This window comes from Gobio gobio (assembly GCF_949357685.1).
Source record: "Gobio gobio genome assembly, chromosome: 14".
NCBI classification, from domain to species: domain Eukaryota; kingdom Metazoa; phylum Chordata; class Actinopteri; order Cypriniformes; family Gobionidae; genus Gobio; species Gobio gobio.
This window is the reverse complement of record NC_137107.1, coordinates 31,666,170-31,687,874: the sequence shown is the minus strand read 5'-3', so window position 1 is coordinate 31,687,874 and position 21,705 is coordinate 31,666,170. Positions and strand designations below refer to the sequence as shown.

Below are 21,705 nucleotides of genomic sequence, written 5' to 3'. Positions count from 1 at the left end.
TTTGCAGACAAAATTATTATTTTTTAGACAGGTTAATTAATAGATTATAGCCTAATAAATGTAATTATTAATTTATAATTTAGCTACGCTATAATCATACATAACCAATAATCCTGTCATATAAAGTTTATGACATTTAAAAAAAAAATTTGATAAAAATGGGACAAATAATTACATGATAATATAGTCATCATTTAAGTAAATTAATTTAAAAAAATTACATTTTTGAAATTCAAAAAAGTGATTACTGGTTCAGAATGACTGCTTAAAGGGACAGTTCACCCAAAAATGAAAATTCTGTCATCATTTACTCACCCTCAAGTTGTTCCAAACATGTATACATTTCTTTGTTATGTTGAACACATAGGAAGATTACTATGGAAGTCAATGGTGCCTCCAAAGAAGCCTGGTTACAAACATTCTTCTAAATATCTTCTTTTGTGTTCAGCAGAACAAAGAAACTCATACAGGTCTGGAACATCATGAGGGTGAGTAAATGATGACAGAATTTTCATTTTGGGTGAAATATCCCTTTAAAGTGCACCAAATAGGCTACTAAAAAGTTCTTTAGAAATAAATAAAATAATCAAATGTAAAATAATATAAAATGTGTTCTGTTGCAAGTTCACATACTTGATCTCATGTTTTCTTATGGTTTATTATTGAGCTGTAAAGTTGTCAATGTAGAAATAATCATTTCATGACGTGTTTTTTTTTTTTTTGGGGGGGGGGGGGGGGGGTCGTGAATGGGTGTCCCTTATTTTGCCACACCAAAGGTGGCAACCCTACAAGTGACACAAAACAAGAACAGGTCATATGCAAAGAGTGCCATAAAGTTGTTTTGGCACCACAAAGCAACACAACGAACCTCTTTAACCACTTAAAAAAACACCATAAAGTTCAATACGATGAATGTATGAGGGCCAAGAAATGCGTTGCAAAGACTAATCATCCCACAACATCTCAGACATCCATCGAAGCGAGCCTCTTTAGCGCATCACCATACCCATCCACCTCTCAAAGACACAGTGAAATAAATACAGTCGCATTTCATTTGGCTAAAGACATGTGCTCAATAAACACGGTGACAAACGAAGGCTTCAAATTCTTGGTCAACACTCTGGATAAACGATACGTGATCCCCTCGCGTAATTATTTTTCAAAGGTGGCACTACCTGCGATGTACAGAAAACGCAGAGGGGAAAGAGCGTGATCTTGCCAATATTCTTTTCGCCATAGTTCTTCTGCCTTGAAATGTTCTTATTTGGTTACATTCTGTTATGGAATATTTGTTTCTTATTGATTGTATATTTTATTTTTAGTTTTATTCACATCCATTATGCAGGTAAAACTTAAGTTTATATTTTGCTTCCTAAAATATATTTACACATTGTAAAATGTAAAATAGTGCCCTGTTGAAGTTTTGCTACATTTTCTTTATTGTTTTAATTTATTTTAATTTATTCTTTAAGGAGATTCACTGAATTTTGGTGAATAAGAGGACCTATTTTATTTTGATGCACATATCTGTACATTAGCAGGAATGTTGCACAATATGGATGTGAAGGCAGTAAATGTAATTAGCTTGTGTGACAATAAAAAATTGTTTTGGTTAAAATCAACAAATAATCGTGATAATTAATCGTGATTTCAATATTGATCAAAATAATCGTGATTATCATTTTGGCCCTTATCGTGCAGCCCTAACAGGATGTACAGTCGACAAAGGAACCTTAGGCAGGTAGTCAGGGTGGGGATGCAAAATCACTTTCACCAAACCTGGGGCAAAGTCTAAGCAGGATGGCGATATTGGCAGAGCCTGCATGTCCCCAATTCTTTTCAGAGAAGTTATAGCCATAAGAAAAACCATCTTTAGAGTCAGAAGTTTTTCAGACGCTGATTCTAGAGGTTCAAAGGGGGTCTCAACCAGACCCTCGAGGGCTAAAACTAAGTCCCATGAAGGGATCTTGGCTCTTAATGGAGGCCACAACTGCCTGGCACAACAAAGTGAGCAGGCAGAAGATGCCTCCCAAGCGGCACCCCATCCACCAGGGCATGGCAAGCCAAAAGAGCAGCCACATAAACCCTGAGAGTGGAGGGGCAAGCTAATGTTTCAAAGGGGGTCTCAACCAGACCCTCGAGGACTAAAGCTAAGTCCCATGAAGGGATCTTGGTTCTAACAGGTGGCCTCAACCGCCTACCCCACGAATGAAGCGAGCGAGTAGAGGATGTCTCCCGAGCGGCACCCCATCCACCAAGGCGTGGCAAGCTGAAAGAGCGGCCACATGAACCCTGAGAGTGGAGGGGCAGGTGCCTGATGACAACTTTTCTTGCAGAAAATCCAGAACTGAAGTAACCTGGCAGTTGACTGAATCTACATTGTGTCGTACACCACCTTTCAAAGACACCTCATTTATTAGCATAAACTTTCCGAGTGGAGGAAGCTCTAGCACTTAGGATGGTCTCAATAACTGCAGGCGAAAGTCCCGTGTCCCTCAGTTGGTGCCCTTCAGGGGCCAAACATGAAGGTTCCACAGGTCGGGCCTGGAATATCGTGCCCTCTGCCTGAGACAGAAGGTTCCTCCTCGCCGAAATCGCCCAAGGCGAGCCGTTGAGGAGAGACACTATCTCCGAGAACCAAACCCTGTTCGACCAACGCAGCGCTATCGATAAGAAGCAAGACCCTTGTTGGCGAACCCTGGCTAGAACTCCCAGGAGCAGAGCGACTGGAAGGAGGGCATACAGACGCATTTTGGGCCATGTATGAACCATCACATCCAGACCCAGCGGGGCTGGGTGACAGAGAGAGGCAGGGACATTGCGCTGTCTGAGAAGAGGCGAAGAGGTCCACTCCCTGTGGTCAGCTCTGTAAAATCTGATCCAGATCTGCTTGACTACTTCTGGGTGGAGTTTCCACCCCCCCATCTGTAACTCTGTCTGGACAGTAAATCTGCTTCCACATTCAACCGCCCTTGAATGTACACTGCTCGAGTGAAAGGAACTTGTTCTGAGCCCAGAGAAAAATCTGTCTCGCTATTCTGATAGCGTGAGCACAGACCCCCCTGGTGATTATATATGAGATATTTAGCTGTACTGTCCACCCGCACTAGGACATGACAGCCCCTCAATTGGGGGAGAAAGTATTTCAGGGCCAGAAATACAGCCGTCAACTCGAGGCAGTTAATGTGCCAACTGAGTTGATGACCCTCCCATTCCCGTTGGGCTGGACGACCACTTAAGGCCGCACCCCAGCCCGTCAGGGAAGCGTCCGTCGTTAGCAACTTGCGACGACAAGGTACGCCTAGAGTGGGACCCAAGGCAAAAACCGGGGTCTGAACCACATAGTTAGTGTACGAAGCCACATGGCGCGCCACTTTATTTGCCTGAGGATTGGCCCTAAGTCTTCTGGCTTTGAGCCACAACTGAAACGGTCTTATGTGCAACAACCCCAAAGGGAAACCCGTGGATGCTGATGCCATTAGACCTAACACTCTGGTGCTGATGATCAGTAAGATCTTGGTCTAGCCTGACTTTGCTCAGGGAATACTGAATGGTCTTGATTCAAGCGGGAAACCGTTGTGCCCACCTTGTGACCAAAAACCGAACAAACCCTAGATAAGTCGTTTTCTGGGCAGGAGAAAGAACACTTTTCTTGGTGTTGAGTCTCAACCCTAGAGAAACTAGATGAGCTAACACACTGTGTTGAAGCACCATCTCATGTGATTGTGCTAATTTTAGCAATCGCCTCTGTAATTCAAAATTTGAATGCCCCGGAATCCCAATGGAGCCGGTAATACATCCATACATTTCGTATACGTGCGGTTACAAGGCTAGCCAAATGGAAGACCCGAAATTGGTAAGCTTTTGCCCCCAAGAGCGAACCTCAGGAACTTCCTGCGTTGTGGCAGACTTTATATGCGAATACATGCGTCCTTCGGATCAATCGTGCCGAATCCAATCACAATGTTGAATATGCGACACGACCGCCTTCACTGTAACATCTTGACCTTGAGTACTTTAACTGCTTCACGGTTTAAGACTCGAAGATCTGAGATTGGACACACACCCCCACCCTACTGGGGACCAGGAAGTAACTGCTGTCACTTGTGACAGTACGAATGCCAACTCCGCCTTCACGGAAGTGGAGACCACGCCGTTCAAACAAGGAGGATGGCAAATAAATTAGTTTACCAATTTTTACCGTGCTTAACACCCATGCAGAAACGCCTGGCAGAAGTTCACACGCTGCCTGAGACTCTGAGAGTGACAATTTTAACACTTCCTGTTGAGGGGATGTTAGACGTTCTATGTCCTGGATGATAGCAGGATTTAAACACTGAACATCTAACATTTCACTGGAAACCACTGCCCCCCCCCCCCGAATCACCAGAGGCGGCGGGGATGGAGTAGTTTTGAGGATAACGGGGTGGGGCGAGCAAATGTTTGACACGCCCTGTCCCGTGGGGGCAGACTGGGCACCAGACCACCGGACTTCTTATATTGATGACAGTCCCGAGGTCTGCCCTGGGAGGTTGTTGAGGATGACGAGCCGGTCTCGAGTCTTTACGAGGGAGAGCCCGACTCGCCACACTCTGCTTATTACCCCCCTAAATCTTGAAGGACTGAAGAGAGGTTGTGTGGCTGATAGCCCCTCCCCTTGAGTGCATTGAGGAAGAAACTGAGTGAACAATTCATGTTTCTTCCACTCCTTTAAATCTGGCCACTACAGAGTTAACTGAGTCACCAAATGAACCACTCAAATCCTTCAGAAGGTCAGCCTGATATGCCTGCAAGACAGCCATAGTGTGCACCGCAGCACCAGCCTGTCCCTTTATATTTATTATTCTTATATAAATCATATACAATATATACAATATATATATTCCATATAAAATAATATATTATATATATATTCCATATAAAATAATATACAATATATAATTCATATATATAAGCTTTGCCCACGACAGCCGACGTTTATTTTCTACATGGCTTCGTGGGGAGGTATGTCTCTTTAATGAAAATGCAGACCCAGGCGAGAGATAGCTCGTGAGCGTCTCCCACCTGGGGCATTTTCACATATCCACGCGATTTCGCACCCATGATAGTCGAAAATGTCAAAAAAAAAAGTCAAGGGTACAAAAACACGTGAAGTAAATGTTTTCTAGACAGAAACCTCAAGCTCACTGCGTTCGGGGATCTCTCATTCACGGTACCAGACAAACTGCCCTGGCCACCGCGCGAACAACCACCTCGATAAATTCCTCGTATGGATTCACTATCATGTGAGGAACGATCGCAGGCGGCTGCTCGAGCCAGAGATTTATCATCATTCCCCGCGCGAGCCGAAGAAACGCCGGAGCGCGCTTCGGGATCACGCGGGGAAACATGTATTTGGTGAGCGAGCAAGCGAAAGGGACGGACCCGTCTCTTGCTCGTCAACAAACCCATTCGAGAGCTCCGAACACGGGTGCGGACTGAAAGTAGCCAAGACGAGCATAAAGCATTCTAACCGTAAAGGCTTGCAATGCTCGCACTCATCTGACTCAATGCAGCGAACCGCATGCTCTTCCCCAAACACACACAGCGTGCGCATCCAGCATCCATTAACGTGCGCATCCAGTTCTATTTGAAAGAGAACATGGATATACAAGCGTTTTACTCTGCTGACTCGTTTCCAACTGATTAGATTTAACTAGAACTCTTTCCACTAATGTTTCTTTGTAACAGAGATGAGAAAGAGAGAGAAAAATCTGCACACTGCCATGTTGAAAACTAACTCCTAACAAAGATCTCAAGTTGAGTCTTGAAAGAGAGAGAGAGATTTTTCTTTTGTTTTGTTTTTTCTCAGAGACTTTGTAACACACCATAACACAGAGTTGGTCTGAAAACAAAAAGACCTGGTTTGCTCCAGCTGAAGCTCATCTATTTATAGCCTCGTGCAGCAGGTGCGCCTATGACGTCACCGGCCGAGGCTATAAATACCTCCCGGGTCAATTTCATTGACGTGTTTTCACACTATTTTCACAGCTGGTTATGTCAAAGACATCCCCATTTGCATAAGCTTATGCAGCATTTAGTGTAGCTTTTGAAAGGGAACATCATTTTATATATTTTACATGTCATATATTATTGAACATTTATCTAGATTTACCTAAATGTACTTGTTTCATGTAATTGATTGATTGATTGATTGATTGATTGATTGATTGATTGATTGATTGATTGATTGATTGATTGATTGATTGATTGATTGATTGATTGATTGATTGATTGATTGATTGATTGATTGATTGATTGATTGATTGATTGATTGATTGATTTTCATTTACCAATGATTTGCAGTAGCAGTTCACCCATACATGTAAAGTACAATTTCATCCATATATGCTGCAAAAAACAAGAATGGTTTAAATATCAATCCACTAGTTCATTGTACATTGTGTATTCATTTGCAGGCCGTACTGGAGAAAGTCTGGCAGTCAGATGTGATTCTCAGGAGCTATTCTGTTTTAACCTGATTGTGTTAGGCAGGGAAAAGCTGATCAGGGAGCATTTTTATCCCTAGGCTGATGATAAGATGAGGAGATCTGGCTCCAACAGCACCAGCGACTCATCGTAACCTCCCCCAAGCACCTACACACATACCCAACACTTCAACAGCCAGGGACCCTAGAGAAACAGCCATATCAGCAGCGCTCAGCTGGTCACTATTTAAAAAAACTGTTTGGTTGGAACTCAGAGAGCAGCCCAAGCTGAGAACAGAGCTGTGCCTATCTCCAGGGGTTGAGGGAACTTGGAGCCGTCACAAAGACATGTAGGCATCAAGTAGAGGAAAGGCAAAAAAAAAGAAAAGAAAAGAAAAAACAAACCCTTTTATATAGGATCTTATCACCACCCTGTATGAGCACAGGAGGAACTACAGAGGAATCACCATCACTGAACAGTTTCCCACAGCACAACATCACCCCAGACATCACAAATTTCCTTGCTATTGAGGACTAAACTTCTTCTTTCTGCATTAATTAAAGCTGGCCTGATAACTCTACTAGAAACTGCTGTTTCTAATGTTAGAGCACCCTTGGAGAACATTTCCGAAAACAACGCATCTGCCAGGAGCTTCTTCATTTCTGTCTACATCAAAGGCAATTAATTTCTGAGGTTTTTATTCCTGCATGCTAAGCTTCATTCATTGATCTAGTAAACACCCACTATTCACAAATGAATCAGATAGCTGCAAACTGGTTTGTATTGAGACTGGAATGTTTAAAGTTCATTAATCACGCATGAGATAGTGGCCGGCTGTAAGCTAAAGCTAACCGAGGTTGACAAATTTGCCAAGGCTGTCAGCGTATAACTCAAAGCATGATTTAGATATCAGGCGTGAGAGAATACAAACAGGAACGAACATTAATTTCTCTCACGGTCATTTACTCACTTGCACAGAATGTCTTTAGTCGCTTCATCAAATCCGCTTGTTCTAATTAGAGCTCAACACTCAATGAATCAATAAAGAATTTCCTAACTTTTTCACACTTGGTCGTAAGGAAAATTAATTTCAAACAGGTCATGTTGTGTAGTTTACACAGCTCTTCCATGATTAATTAATTTGTATTCAGTTGCATTTAATTAAATTAATTAGGAATTACATCTATTCATTGAGAGTTAATCAGAACTTGTTTTGGAAGGGTAATCTATTCAATTACATTTGGGCTATCTAGGTGTCATTTAATAAATGTCACAAGTTAAACTTTTACATATTTTATCCTAGATGGTGGAGTCAGTGGCTTTCAATGCTTTCAACATCAGGAAAAAAGAACAATGCTAAATGCAAATAATTAAATTCAGCTAAATGTGGCAACATAAATAGTCGTATCAACTTTTTCAAAGGAAGGAGAAAACACTTGCCAGTTCCCACATATTTTGTTGACTATAGGGTATTTTTAATTAAATGACATGCCATCATCATTGAAAACCATGGACTAAACTACACAAAGTAAAAGAAAATACAATCCAGGCTACATTTAGATTCCCATACTTTGCAACCAATGAATTTCCATAACCTTTTTATGTCCTTTGTGAAGATGACTGGTAATTTTTTTTTTTTTTTTTAAATCATCTTATAGAGAACAGAAAATTTAAGTAGACTATAGAAATTTCCATGACCTTTCAAGTCTTTATTAATTTGTGGGATTTTCCAGGCCCGAGAAGTAGCACCTTTGAAATGACTTGATATTTCCAGGACTTTAGGAACATACGGATTAACATGCAGTGATGATAAACACGGTTTGTGCCAACCACAGTGAATTTTGAGAGCATGAAATCATCAAAATTCAAGAGCCACACAGAAAATAAAATTGTCAATTTATTCATCCTGCTTCAGAAGCAGCATGCCCACTCAAACGGTTTTTAAGCCAAAAGTTTTTACTTTTGATAATTAAATCCCAGGTAAAATTTTACAGGTAAAATATTCTCAGTGCAACAAATCATTTTGAGGGGTTAACGGTTGAAGGCAAAAAAATGGTCGTCATGAAATACATGGTGATCAATGGCTGTCAAGTCTAGTAAGTAAGTAAATAAAGAAAGAAATATTCAAAAGTATTACTAGCGGGGTCACTCACCTTAAAGTGAAGATCTCTACTGATGAAAGCGTGGTGACAGCGAGGAAGCCTGACACCGTCTCCCTCTGCCTGATGGGTCTTGAGGGAACCATCACCACAAAGTTACTGTCCAGCCGCAGCTCAGAGAGTGGCTGGAACAGCCTTACACTGCCGATCCTGCGCATGGGTGTGGGCCCTGAGAAGTAACCGGCCGGACCCAGTTGGCCAGTGCGGATGGAATTGGTCTTGCGGGAGTCCTCCGAGCTGCATTCCCCAGTGTCAGTGGTTTGTAGCATGTAATACAGCTCCACGGGAGTGCCTTCAACTAGGTCGGGAGATCTCTGTCGACCTGGTATGACACTAGGAGGACTGAACCAGCTAGGCAATGGCTCCAGTTCAGCCACACACAGTCCGAGTTCCCCTTTCAAACGACAGGTGCCTCGTACCTCTTGGGTTTCATGGAAGGCAAACATCCTGACACATGGCAACTTGTTCATGGCACTGTAGTCGTCCCAATCCCGGCCTACTAAGTAGAAGAGAACCTGAACCTTTGGCCAACTGGGATGGATTCGCTCACTGATAATGAAAGTCTGCACTTTCCAGTTAAAACTAAAGAGAGGAGAGGAAGTGGACGATGGGGACGTGGATGTAGGGTTGTTAAAGAGTCCCGGGCCCAGAAGCTCCATGGGCACGGGCTGTTCCACATACAGCGGTCCGTAACTGGCATTGACCGACGGCATCTTTCTGGCTTGTTGGATAAAGAAAAGTTCTGTACGAACCTGCAGGCTGGAGTTCCTCATGATGTCCTGGTTGGCTTCTTTCAGGAAGAAGGCAGACTCTGCGTTTAACACCTGATATCGAACCGGAAGATACGTTGGGATGGCACCAAATCTCTGCAGTCCTTCCATCAGCAGCCGACTGTTGATGACTGCCAAATAATGGAGAAGACAGAAAAGACATCACTCATCCATCTATCAGACAGTAAGACCTCTAAACCTGACCTAGCTACTTGCATGCTCTTACATGCTCTAAAGCAAGAGTCATTTGTCTCCACGCCCTATTCTGCAATCCCATCTCCAGGCAACTGGACTCTTTTATTGAATTCCTTCAACCAGCAGTTCACTGCAGATATTTGGAGTGATGGACGGACCCAAGAGGCTCCATTGATTTTGCGTCACAGCGCTAGTCTGAGAGAAAGAGATGCTGGAGATTTGTGACAGCTGGTGGCAGACAAATGCTATTGGTGCTTAAGGCAGACATTACAGCAAAGCAGGAAGATGCTTATAAACCATTGTGCAACAAAGTATTTCATGGTTTATTTATAGGTTTTGCCAGTGAATATAGATTGAGTTTGGGGATTTGTTCTACTGCATTTGTATACAGAAAGATAACGTTTTATTTTTCTTTTAATGTAATCACCTATAATAAATCAAATCATCTCCTGAATATTGAGTTAATAAAGTGGAATCAGTTTGTTTTGTTTCAGGGGAACCAGATATTGAAAAGAGTATTGCAAAATGTCAGTAAAGAAAGGTGGGAGTAAAAGTTTACTCAAAGACCATTTTCCTGTGGGACTAAAACATTATTATTTTTGGCAGCAATAAAATAGGAGAGATAGAAAGCAAAAGTGAGAAAGATAAAGAGTCAGACAGAGAAGGAGAAAAAAAACATAGAAATAAAGCATAAAAGATTCACAGAACGCTGTGCTACATCAGACTGATTAACTCAAGTTAAAATCCTAAAATTTATTTTCAAAAGTGCTACCTAAAAAAAACAATTAAAAAAACAACAAATGCATTAATTTGCAAACACAGCGTCTTTCTCTTGGAAACAAGCAGAATATCACATCTAGCCATTTGGAAGAATCAGATGGGCATGTTCGCTGAAAAATGGCAGTAAACCAGCAATTCTGTCAATTCAGTCGCTCTGTCAAACAAAACATTTAGCAAAAATATGACATGCTCCATTTGTACAGGAAATGTACTGAGAAACTTCTAGTGAACCTTTGATCAAACTTACTAAAAATCAAATGTATTCTGTAGAATAACTAAACAGAATAGTATGAATTGAAGCTATCCAATGATTAAAGCAGATTAAAGTAAGATATTAGATAGTAGATATTAGCAACAATATAATAATTTTGGCCAACCATGATAATTATTGGCATGTTATGAATGATAATAGATACATTCTATTATTTATATATTGACGAATTTACACTACTTAAATATTTTGGCAAATAAATAAAAATAAACAAATTTTGATCATTAAGATAAAGAATGGTACATATAAAATAACAATCTGGCATGAAATTAAAATGTTTACAGCATATTAAAAGGTTAGTTCACCCTAAAATAAACATTCTGTCATTAATTACTCAACCTCATGTTGTTCAAAACCCGTTCATCTTCGGAACACTAATGAAGATCTTTCTGATGAAATTCTCGCGCATGCGTCGTGGAGGCACACACAGAAGACAAGAACAAGTTGGATAAAGGTGTTATTTTGATTTTTTTTTGCGCACAAAAACTATTGTCGTCGCATCGTAAAATTATTGTAGAGTCACTGTGGTGAGATGGACTTTGTAACGACGTTTTAAGTGCCTTTTATGGGTCTTGTGAGTGTAAATGTACTGAATGCCAATGGAGGCCTATCTGAAGCCTTTCTCAGCCATCAGCTTTCAACAAAAATATCTTCATTTGTGTTCCGAATATGAACGGAGGTCTTACGGGTGTCGAACGACATGAGGGTGAGTAATTAATGACAGAATTTTCAGTTTTGGGTGAACTAACCCTTTAAGCAAGAAACGATGAGGTTAATTCTCGTGTTACGCAGCACGTTTGAGCTTCAGCAAGAACCAATGAGGTTCATTCTTGTGTGTTACGCAGCACATTTGAGCTTAAGCAAGAACCAATGAGGTTCATTCTTGTGTGTTACGCAGCATGCTTGAGCTTCAGCAAGAACCAATGAGGTTCATTCTTGTGTGTTACGCAGCACGTTTGAGCTTCAGCAAGAACCAATGAGGTTAATTCTCGTGTTACGCAGCACGTCTGAGCTTAAGCAAGAACCAATGAGGTTCATTCTTGTGTGTTCCGCAGCACGCTTGAGCTTCAGCAAGAACCAATGAGGTTCATTCTTGTGTGTTACGCAGCACGTTTGAGCTTCAGCAAGAACCAATGAGGTTCATTCTTGTGTGTTACGCAGCACGTTTGAGCTTAAGCAAGAACCAATGAGGTTCATTCTTGTGTGTTCCGCAGCACGCTTGAGCTTCAGCAAGAACCAATGAGGTTCATTCTTGTGTGTTACGCAGCACGTTTGAGCTTCAGCAAGAACCAATGAGGTTCATTCTTGTGTGTTCCGCAGCACGCTTGAGCTTCAGCAAGAACCAATGAGGTTCATTCTTGTGTGTTACGCAGCACGTTTGAGCTTCAGCAAGAACCAATGAGGTTCATTCTTGTGTGTTACGCACATAGACTGTAAAAAAATATGGACGACGCGACTCCATTGACTTCCGCTGACCAAAGTTGAAGCTTTCATAGGCCCGTTCACGGCGCTGACATCTTGGGACCGAGTCTGCGCAGTAGCGATCTCGGGACCGGAGTTGCGCAGTAGAGAACAGGAAGTAGAGGCGCGATTATCAAAAGCCCGCCCACACTCTCACAGATGCAGAATAATTAATTATGTTGGTGTGAAATAAACAGTTATGGAAGTGTAGAAATGAAAGCTAAAGCTCCAATCTCCTCACAAAAATCCAGAAAAAAAGTCCGTTAGTGCCTCAGTGACAACTTCACTCAGAGAAGCCGTCAATCTCAGCTGTCAATCATGACGTCACACCCCCGTTTTTATAGCATCAAATAACTCACTAAAACTAAACTTATTTAAAAAACGAACACTTGAAATGAAATTATTGTAATAAAAACTGCCTAAAATGACAGAAACCATCTTTAGGAAACAATTATTTGAAGTGTAATTAAATAGTTTAGTGTGTCTCGCGCCCATTGAAATACATGGAGAGGCGGGGTTTAGGAGCTATACTGGGACCGGCCACCGGGGGGCGATCGAGGCGCGAAAGCTTCAATTTCTGACTGGAGCACTACAGGCTTGGTTACGCAGCACGTTTGAGCTTCAGCAAGAACCAATGAGGTTAATTCTCGTGTTACGCAGCACGTCTGAGCTTAAGCAAGAACCAATGAGGTTCATTCTTGTGTGTTACGCAGCACGCTTGAGCTTCAGCAAGAACCAATGAGGTTCATTCTTGTGTGTTACGCAGCACGTTTGAGCTTCAGCAAGAACCAATGAGGTTCATTCTTGTGTGTTCCGCAGCACGCTTGAGCTTCAGCAAGAACCAATGAGGTTCATTCTTGTGTGTTCCGCAGCACGCTTGAGCTTCAGCAAGAACCAATGAGGTTCATTCTTGTGTGTTACGCAGCACGTTTGAGCTTCAGCAAGAACCAATGAGGTTCATTCTTGTGTGTTCCGCAGCACGCTTGAGCTTCAGCAAGAACCAATGAGGTTCATTCTTGTGTGTTACGCAGCATGTTTGAGCTTCAGCAAGAACCAATGAGGTTTATTCTAGTTTGTTACGCAGCACGTTTGAGCTTCAGCAAGAACCAATGAAGTTCATTCTAGTGTTACGCAGCACGTTTGAGCTTCCGCAAGAACCAATGAGGTTTATTCTAGTTTGTTACGCAGCACGTTTGAGCTTCAGCAAGAACCAATGAGGTTCATTCTTGTGTGTTACGCAGCACGTTTGAGCTTAAGCAAGAACCAATGAGGTTCATTCTTGTGTGTTACGCAGCATGTTTGAGCTTCAGCAAGAACCAATGAGGTTAATTCTCGTGTTACGCAGCACGTCTGAGCTTAAGCAAGAACCAATGAGGTTCATTCTTGTGTGTTACGCAGCACGTTTGAGCTTCCACAAGAACCAATGAGGTTCATTCTAGTGTGTTACGCAGCACGTTTGAGCTTCAGCAAGAACCAATGAGGTTCATTCTAGTGTGTTACGCAGCACGTTTGAGCTTCAGCAAGAACCAATGAGGTTAATTCTTGTGTTACGCAGCACGTCTGAGCTTAAGCAAGAACCAATGAGGTTCATTCTTGTGTGTTACGCAGCACGCTTGAGCTTCAGCAAGAACCAATGAGGTTCATTCTTGTGTTACGCAGCACATTTGAGCTTCCGCAAGAACCAATGAGGTTCATTCTCGTGTTACGCAGCACGTTTGAGCTTAAGCAAGAACCAATGAGGTTCATTCTTGTGTTACGCAGCACGTTTGAGCTTAAGCAAGAACCAATGAGGTTCATTCTCGTGTTACACAGCACGTCTGAGCTTAAGCAAGAACCAATGAGGTTCATTCTTGTGTGTTACGCAGCACGCTTGAGCTTCAGCAAGAACCAATGAGGTTCATTCTTGTGTGTTACGCAGCACGCTTGAGCTTCAGCAAGAACCAATGAGGTTCATTTTCGTTTTACGCAGCACGTTTGAGCTTCAGCAAGAACCAATGAGGTTCATTCTTGTGTGTTACGCAGCACGCTTGAGCTTCAGCAAGAACCAATGAGGCTCATTCTTGTGTGTTACGCAGCACGTTTGAGCTTCAGCAAGAACCAATGAGGTTCATTCTTGTGTGTTACGCAGCACGTTTGAGCTTAAGCAAGAACCAATGAGGTTAATTCTTGTGTGTTACGCAGCACGTTTGAGCTTCAGCAATAACCAATGAGGTTCATTCTTGTGTGTTACGCAGCACGTTTGAGCTTCAGCAAGAACCAATGAGGTTCATTCTTGTGTGTTACGCAGCACGTTTGAGCTTAAGCAAGAAACAATGAGGTTAATTCTCGTGTTACGCAGCACGTCTGAGCTTAAGCAAGAACCAATGAGGTTCATTCTTGTGTTACGCAGCACATTTGAGCTTCTGCAAGAACCAATGAGGTTCATTCTCGTTTTACGCAGCACGTTTGAACTTCAGCAATAACCAATGAGGTTCATTCTTGTGTGTTACGCAGCACGTTTGAGCTTAAGCAAGAAACAATGAGGTTCATTCTCGTGTGTTACGCAACATGCTTGAGCTTCAGCAAGAACCAATGAAGTTCATTCTTGTGTGTTACACAGCACGCTTGAGCTTCAGCAAGAACCAATGAAGTTCATTCTAGTGTTACGCAGCACGTTTGAGCTTCCGCAAGAACCAATGAGGTTCATTCTCGTGTTACGCAGCACGCTTGAGCTTCAGCAAGAACCAATGAGGTTCATTCTTGTGTGTTAAGCAGCAGGCTTGAGCTTCAGCAAGAACCAATGAGGTTCATTCTTGTGTGTTACGCAGCACGTTTAAGCATCAGCAAGAACCAATGAAGTTCATTCTCGTGTTACGCAGCACGTCTGAGCTTAAGCAAGAACCAATGAGGTTCATTCTTGTGTGTTACGCAGCACGCTTGACCTTCAGCAAGAACCAATGAGGTTCATTCTTGTGTTACGCAGCACATTTGAGCTTCCGCAAGAACCAATGAGGTTCATTCTCGTGTTACGCAGCACGTTTGAGCTTAAGCAAGAACCAATGAGGTTCATTCTTGTGTTACGCAGCACGTTTGAGCTTAAGCAAGAACCAATGAGGTTCATTCTCGTGTTACACAGCACGTCTGAGCTTAAGCAAGAACCAATGAGGTTCATTCTTGTGTGTTACGCAGCACGCTTGAGCTTCAGCAAGAACCAATGAGGTTCATTCTTGTGTGTTACGCAGCACGCTTGAGCTTCAGCAAGAACCAATGAGGTTCATTTTCGTTTTACGCAGCACGTTTGAGCTTCAGCAAGAACCAATGAGGTTCATTCTTGTGTGTTACGCAGCACGCTTGAGCTTCAGCAAGAACCAATGAGGCTCATTCTTGTGTGTTACGCAGCACGTTTGAGCTTCAGCAAGAACCAATGAGGTTCATTCTTGTGTGTTACGCAGCACGTTTGAGCTTAAGCAAGAACCAATGAGGTTAATTCTTGTGTGTTACGCAGCACGTTTGAGCTTCAGCAATAACCAATGAGGTTCATTCTTGGGTGTTACGCAGCACGTTTGAGCTTCAGCAAGAACCAATGAGGTTCATTCTTGTGTGTTACGCAGCACGTTTGAGCTTAAGCAAGAAACAATGAGGTTAATTCTCGTGTTACGCAGCACGTCTGAGCTTAAGCAAGAACCAATGAGGTTCATTCTTGTGTTACGCAGCACATTTGAGCTTCTGCAAGAACCAATGAGGTTCATTCTCGTTTTACGCAGCACGTTTGAACTTCAGCAATAACCAATGAGGTTCATTCTTGTGTGTTACGCAGCACGTTTGAGCTTAAGCAAGAAACAATGAGGTTCATTCTCGTGTGTTACGCAACATGCTTGAGCTTCAGCAAGAACCAATGAAGTTCATTCTTGTGTGTTACACAGCACGCTTGAGCTTCAGCAAGAACCAATGAAGTTCATTCTAGTGTTACGCAGCACGTTTGAGCTTCCGCAAGAACCAATGAGGTTCATTCTCGTGTTACGCAGCACGCTTGAGCTTCAGCAAGAACCAATGAGGTTCATTCTTGTGTGTTACGCAGCAGGCTTGAGCTTCAGCAAGAACCAATGAGGTTCATTCTTGTGTGTTACGCAGCACGTTTAAGCATCAGCAAGAACCAATGAAGTTCATTCTTGTGTGTTACGCAGCACACTTGAGCTTCAGCAAGAACCAATGAAGTTCTTTCTTGTGTGTTACGCAGCACATTTGAGCTTCAGCAAGAACCAATTCTGGTGTGTCACGTTTATGTTAGCTGATCAATGTTTATATGTGAATAAAAGCCTAAATTCAATCTGTTCATCATATAAAGTTATCATGTCTCTTCAGAAAATTTGGACTAAACTGCTCGATTCATATGGATTAGTTTTAAGATCTCTTTCTGAACTTTTTGAAGTGGTAGTTGCATAGCTTTCCATGGAGGGACAGAAATCACTCAGATTTCATCAAAATTATCTTCATTTGTGTTCCGAATAAGAACGAAAGTCTTAAGGGTTTAAAACGGCATGAGGGTGAATAAACTCCTCAAATATTCAATATATTATTACAGTAATACAATTATATAAAATAAATATAAATAAATGTATTTATTTAATAAAATATTAATATAAATATTGTATCTGTATTGGCTGATATTAGGGACTATAATATATGGTAGCTATAAATTGTACATCAAAGATTGAAAAGCTTCACAGACAGAAATCATAGATTTATCCAAGAGCAAACGGAAGAGAGCTAACAAGACACAAGACACACAAGCGTTTCATAAGTAGTCAGTGCCTGAACATACATGCCCCCCTTATCCTAAGAGCCAATTACAAGTGAGAGCGCAAGCTTGAAGTGGCATACAGTATGTAATCACTTCACAGCAATATTGCTCAACCCCACCTCAGTATACAAGACCTAAGCATACATATTAGAGGGCTGCATTGGGATTGAGTCCCGCCAGGTCCCGCGGGACCCAACGCAAATCTCGCGGGAGCGGGCGGTTTGAATTTTGCTGCGGGCGGGAATGGGCGGTTAAAAAAAACACAGCGGGAATCGGCGGGATAGGGAGGTTGCCTAACGACATGATGGAGAAGATGTCAATAGATGATGTAGAAAAGAACCTCAAACGAGGTATTTACAGCACAAAAACTAAGCAAGGAAAGTCTGACATTTGGAGAAGTTTCTCAATTGTTTTGGTAGGCAAAATCATGCGGTATAAAGTTATATGTCCACATATTGCGCAGCTGGCAAATACATAGATGGGCTACTTGATCATACCTCACCAAAAACGCTCAGCACTCCCTGCAGGTCAAGTTGACTGTTTGGTGTTTTTGACAAACAATACATAGAAGTTTGGTGAGTGGAAATGGATTGTTTCTAAATGTCCGTTTGCTATTTTGTGTTCACATTACGTTCTGTTGAAGCATGTTTTCTCAGGTTTCCTTTCAGTCGGTCAAGTTCGACGTACGTCGGAACTGACCGACGAATTGGGATCTGTTTTTTTTTCTGAATCTGGTTTTCTGTTTTGCAAAGCAGTCTATTTTTATGTGCAAAGTTTTTGATAAAAACGAAATTATATTTGAATGTATTTGTCTTTTCTTTTTTTTTTTACATGCAGGCCAGGGAAACGAAACAAACAACCCCATGAATCTCTTTAATAATATCAATACAAATACGTGTTTTTTTTTTCCTGCGGGACGGGAGAAGACACAAAATCAATGCATCTCTATTATTGTGCGGGAATAAATTCTCAGAGTTTTGCGGGTGCGGGCGGGAGTGGACATAGCCTACATATTGCGGGTGCGGGCGGGAGTGGACATAGCCTACATATTGCGGGTGCGGGCGGGAGTGGACATGCATATTGCGGGAGCGGGCGGGAGTGTAACACATAGGCGGGAGCGGGCCGTAATGGTCAGAAATTCGGCGGGTGCGGGCGGGAGCGGGATGAAGAAAACAGTCCCGCGCAGGGCTCTAATACATATGCACAAATTAAGTACAAAAATAATTTTGTGTGGTGAAATTAATATCTCAGTGCTCTAAGCAGAAATAACTCAAATAACTTGTAAATCCATTCATGACTGAGTCATAAAAGAGAAAACGTGTTAAACTGTTTCATCTCTGCTGGATCAGTTAAAGCGCTCCTCTTTTTCTCTGAAATTAACATATGTTCATCCTAAGGCCTAATTAGCAGGTGAGCAAAAATAATTTGCTCGGGTTAAAATCAAATTTTGTGTGTACAATTTGGATACAGCTCAGACTTTTTATTTAAAACTGTCAAAGGGATGTCAAGACTGCTCTCTCACTGAAAAGCATTTACCTAAAGGTGCATATAGCACATGGATTGGCAAATATAGACTGAAATCCATCTCAAACAATTGGTAGAGCAGCCAGGTTCACAAAAAAGGACCAGACTGTGATAGTTTAGGGATATGAAGTGAAATCATGCATTAAAGGGGGGGGGGGGGGGGGGGGGGGGGCTGACACTCAAGCTTGTCCATTCTTTAGTGAACAACAGTTTCAGACAGCTTTACAATTGTTTCATTCCTATTCAAAGCACATTTTGATTGATTGCAAGATAACTAGTTAAGCGCTATAATTAAATATTTTGACTAAAAATATGGTGCTAGTAATTCATTAGAATACAGACCAGAAAATATATTACAGCATGAAAAAGGTTCATAACTTTGTCTGTTCATAATAATTCATGTGTGTATTTAAGTTAGTATCTAATTTTATAAAAGGCCCAGGGTTTTATTTTATGGTTACATTATTCTTCATAAAGCAGACTCTGGTTAGCAGAAGATACAAGAATCAAAAACTGAGTCACACTCAAATATACACCGGAAAACCTTTTTTTCCCACGATTTCTTTATGGCTACTCTTACAGTCACTCTACGCCACTTACTAGATTTTTCCTTGTCAATTTAGTGAGAGTTAGATGGCTTAGATGAGACTCTGAACAAGTAACTGAAATATATGCTGACACCGGGACATAAGCGCATGGTAAGTGGCAATTCAGGAGTTGTTAACTAATTTAGGATATGCTCTAGAATGGAAAACCGTCCCAACTTCAGATTCTGGCCTTCAGAGAAAGTTTACATAGTAAGGTTTTGAGACATCGTAATTGAATTGCCCTCGGGCCATTTTCTCAGCTGCCAATGAAAAAAACGTGTATAATCCTACTGTAAGTGAAGTAGGAGTTTTACAGGATAGTGGCCAACTGCTGAGCTGATAGATAACGTTAATAATGGTAATTATTCAGAGTGCCCACACTGCATACATTAAATGAGTAGGTAGCGTTCATTGTCTGGGGTTAAACACTTAAAGGCAAGTAGGACGACTGCACACATCTTTCAATTGTAGCCACCTAATAGAAAGACAATCAATAAGCCAAATCATATCTTAGTCCACTTGAAAAATGAGGTGTTATGACTGGGTAATTATGGATGCCCAAGACACAATATCACAGTGTGACAGTATTGAAAAAAGGAAAAAAAAATCATAACCCTATTTATAACCCTAACTAAGATCAAGCAATGCCAAGGGTTTGGAAAGGGTATGGAGCGACCTCATTCCTCATTTGACCATATGCAGAAACAACTTAAAGAGAACACGTGAAAATATTGAAATTAAAATTTGGGCAAATACCAGTAGGCCTAAGTTGAAAATGATTTTCATGTTATGGCATAAAAAATACAACAAGTAGCTGATATGAAATTTCTATACCATTTTTTCAAATAAACAAAAAATAAAACCCCCAAAAACTCAAATCAGTTGAGAATAACAAGTGAATTCGACATTTTAAATAACAAAAAGCTTGAGCATGAGAAGGAAAGTTCAAAAATCTCATTTTGCACACCATTTTTTTTAGAAGCTGGTCATTGTTTCTACGTTGGGTTTTTTTTTTTTGGGGGGGGGGGGGGGGTTCTTAGTTGTTTTCTGTGATCTCTTAATATTCTTTTTTATGGAATCCTGATTTGTAAACAAGACTATTACATCACGTTGATAAAAATTATTGTAATAAATGTCCACTGAAGGTTGAAGTTGTTAAGAACCCATGTACAGCTTTTTTGTATTTTTTAAATATAGTTCCCTTTCGTTCAGTCACTACGACGTACGTTAGTGACTAACGAATGGGGGTTTCGCTTAGAAGCCAATCATCTTCATCGTGTTCAACAGCGCCCAATGGCAGTGCCAATGCCATGGGCATGCGGAATTTGCATGCGTAACTCCGCCCCACCTCGTGGGTATATAAGGAAGTACGCTGCGAACATCGCATTATGTTTCTGCTTTGGAGCCAAGAGGATCTCTTCACTCCTACAAGCCTGATCTGAGTCATCGACAGCTTTCGAGACGAGCAGCTTTCCAGAGGCGTTGGTGTTACGGCGCGTTCCAGTGATCATCATACTGCATGCCTGCTGATCTGCGCAGTGGTCCGCTAGACAGCTGGTGTGTGGTCCCTGGGCGCTTCGGCGTTCTCTGCGAGGCTTTCCTCTCATAAAAGAGCTTACACGTGACGCGTCCTTTTCAGGATGTCTCGTCCGTGTACTTCTGGGTGTGGTCGGTTGCTTTCCTCCTCTGATGGGCACGAACACTGTCTGGTATGTTTGGGCTTTCAGCATGCTCAGACAGCGTTCGCGGATGAGTCATGTTCTCACTGCGGGAACATGACCATCGCAATGTTGCGGTCAAGACTCCATGACCTTCGTTCTGAAGTGAGAGTCCCCTCTACCACACCCCGATCTACTGAGTCCCAGAGGCCCAGTACTTCGGCTGGTGGTCAGGGTGACTTGACGGTTACGGTGTGGAACAAAGCCCCGACGCTCATGCCTCGGGCCACACCCCCGTCTTGCACATTGCAACCCGCGAGCGTTCAGATGCAGATCGCGGGGCCGGCTCCGGCCCCCCCGCGCATCTCATTTGGCGCTCCGGAGGAGGATGCGATGTCGATCACCGCATCACAAGGTGGGCTCGAGTCCTCTGGAGATGATGACTCGGCTGTGCTGCCGCCCTCGGGCGTGCCAGCATTGCCCGAGTCAAATCCAGAGCTGACAGCCATGTTGTCTCGGGCAGCCGCGAGTTTAGGGATCGAGTGGAACCCTCCACCCTGTCCCGAACGCTCAAGGCTCGATGATTGGTTTTTGGGGGCTCGCGCTGACACCCGTCAGTCCTTGCCCTCAATACCTTTCTTTCCCGAGCTGCATGAGGAACTCACGCGGTCCTGGAAGTCCCCGTTGTCTTCCCGTGACCGTTCACTGACTTCCTCCGCCTTCTCCGTCCTCGATGGGGCGGCAGCTAAAGGGTACACTGGGGTCCCTCCAGTTGAACGTTCTGTTGCGATGCAACTGTGTCCTCAGAGCGCTTCAACCTGGCGTGGTGATCCTAAGCACCCCTCCAAAGCCTGTCGATTCACATCAACCTTGGTGTCGAAATCGCACAGAGCCGCGGGGCAGGCTGCCGCTTCGCTGCATGCCATGGCGATCCTCCAGGTCTACCAGGCCAGGATCCTCAAGGACATGCACGAGGGTGGAGTTGATCCGGGGCTCTTAAATGAGCTGCGTGCCGCCACCGACCTCGCTCTCCGGGCGACGAAGGTGACCGC

At 42.6% G+C, this 21,705-nt stretch overlaps 1 protein-coding gene across 1 annotated transcript in view; it reads right to left on the bottom strand.

Moving 5' to 3' along the window:
* LOC307137564 (transmembrane protein 132C) overlaps positions 1 to 21,705 on the bottom strand; it is a 212,819-nt gene that overhangs the window by 141,708 nt on the left and 49,406 nt on the right. Inside the window, exon 2 of the mRNA XM_079835305.1 lies at positions 8,622 to 9,528. Within this exon, the coding sequence (XP_079691431.1) occupies positions 8,622 to 9,528 (907 nt within the window). The remainder of the gene's footprint in view (positions 1 to 8,621; positions 9,529 to 21,705) is intronic.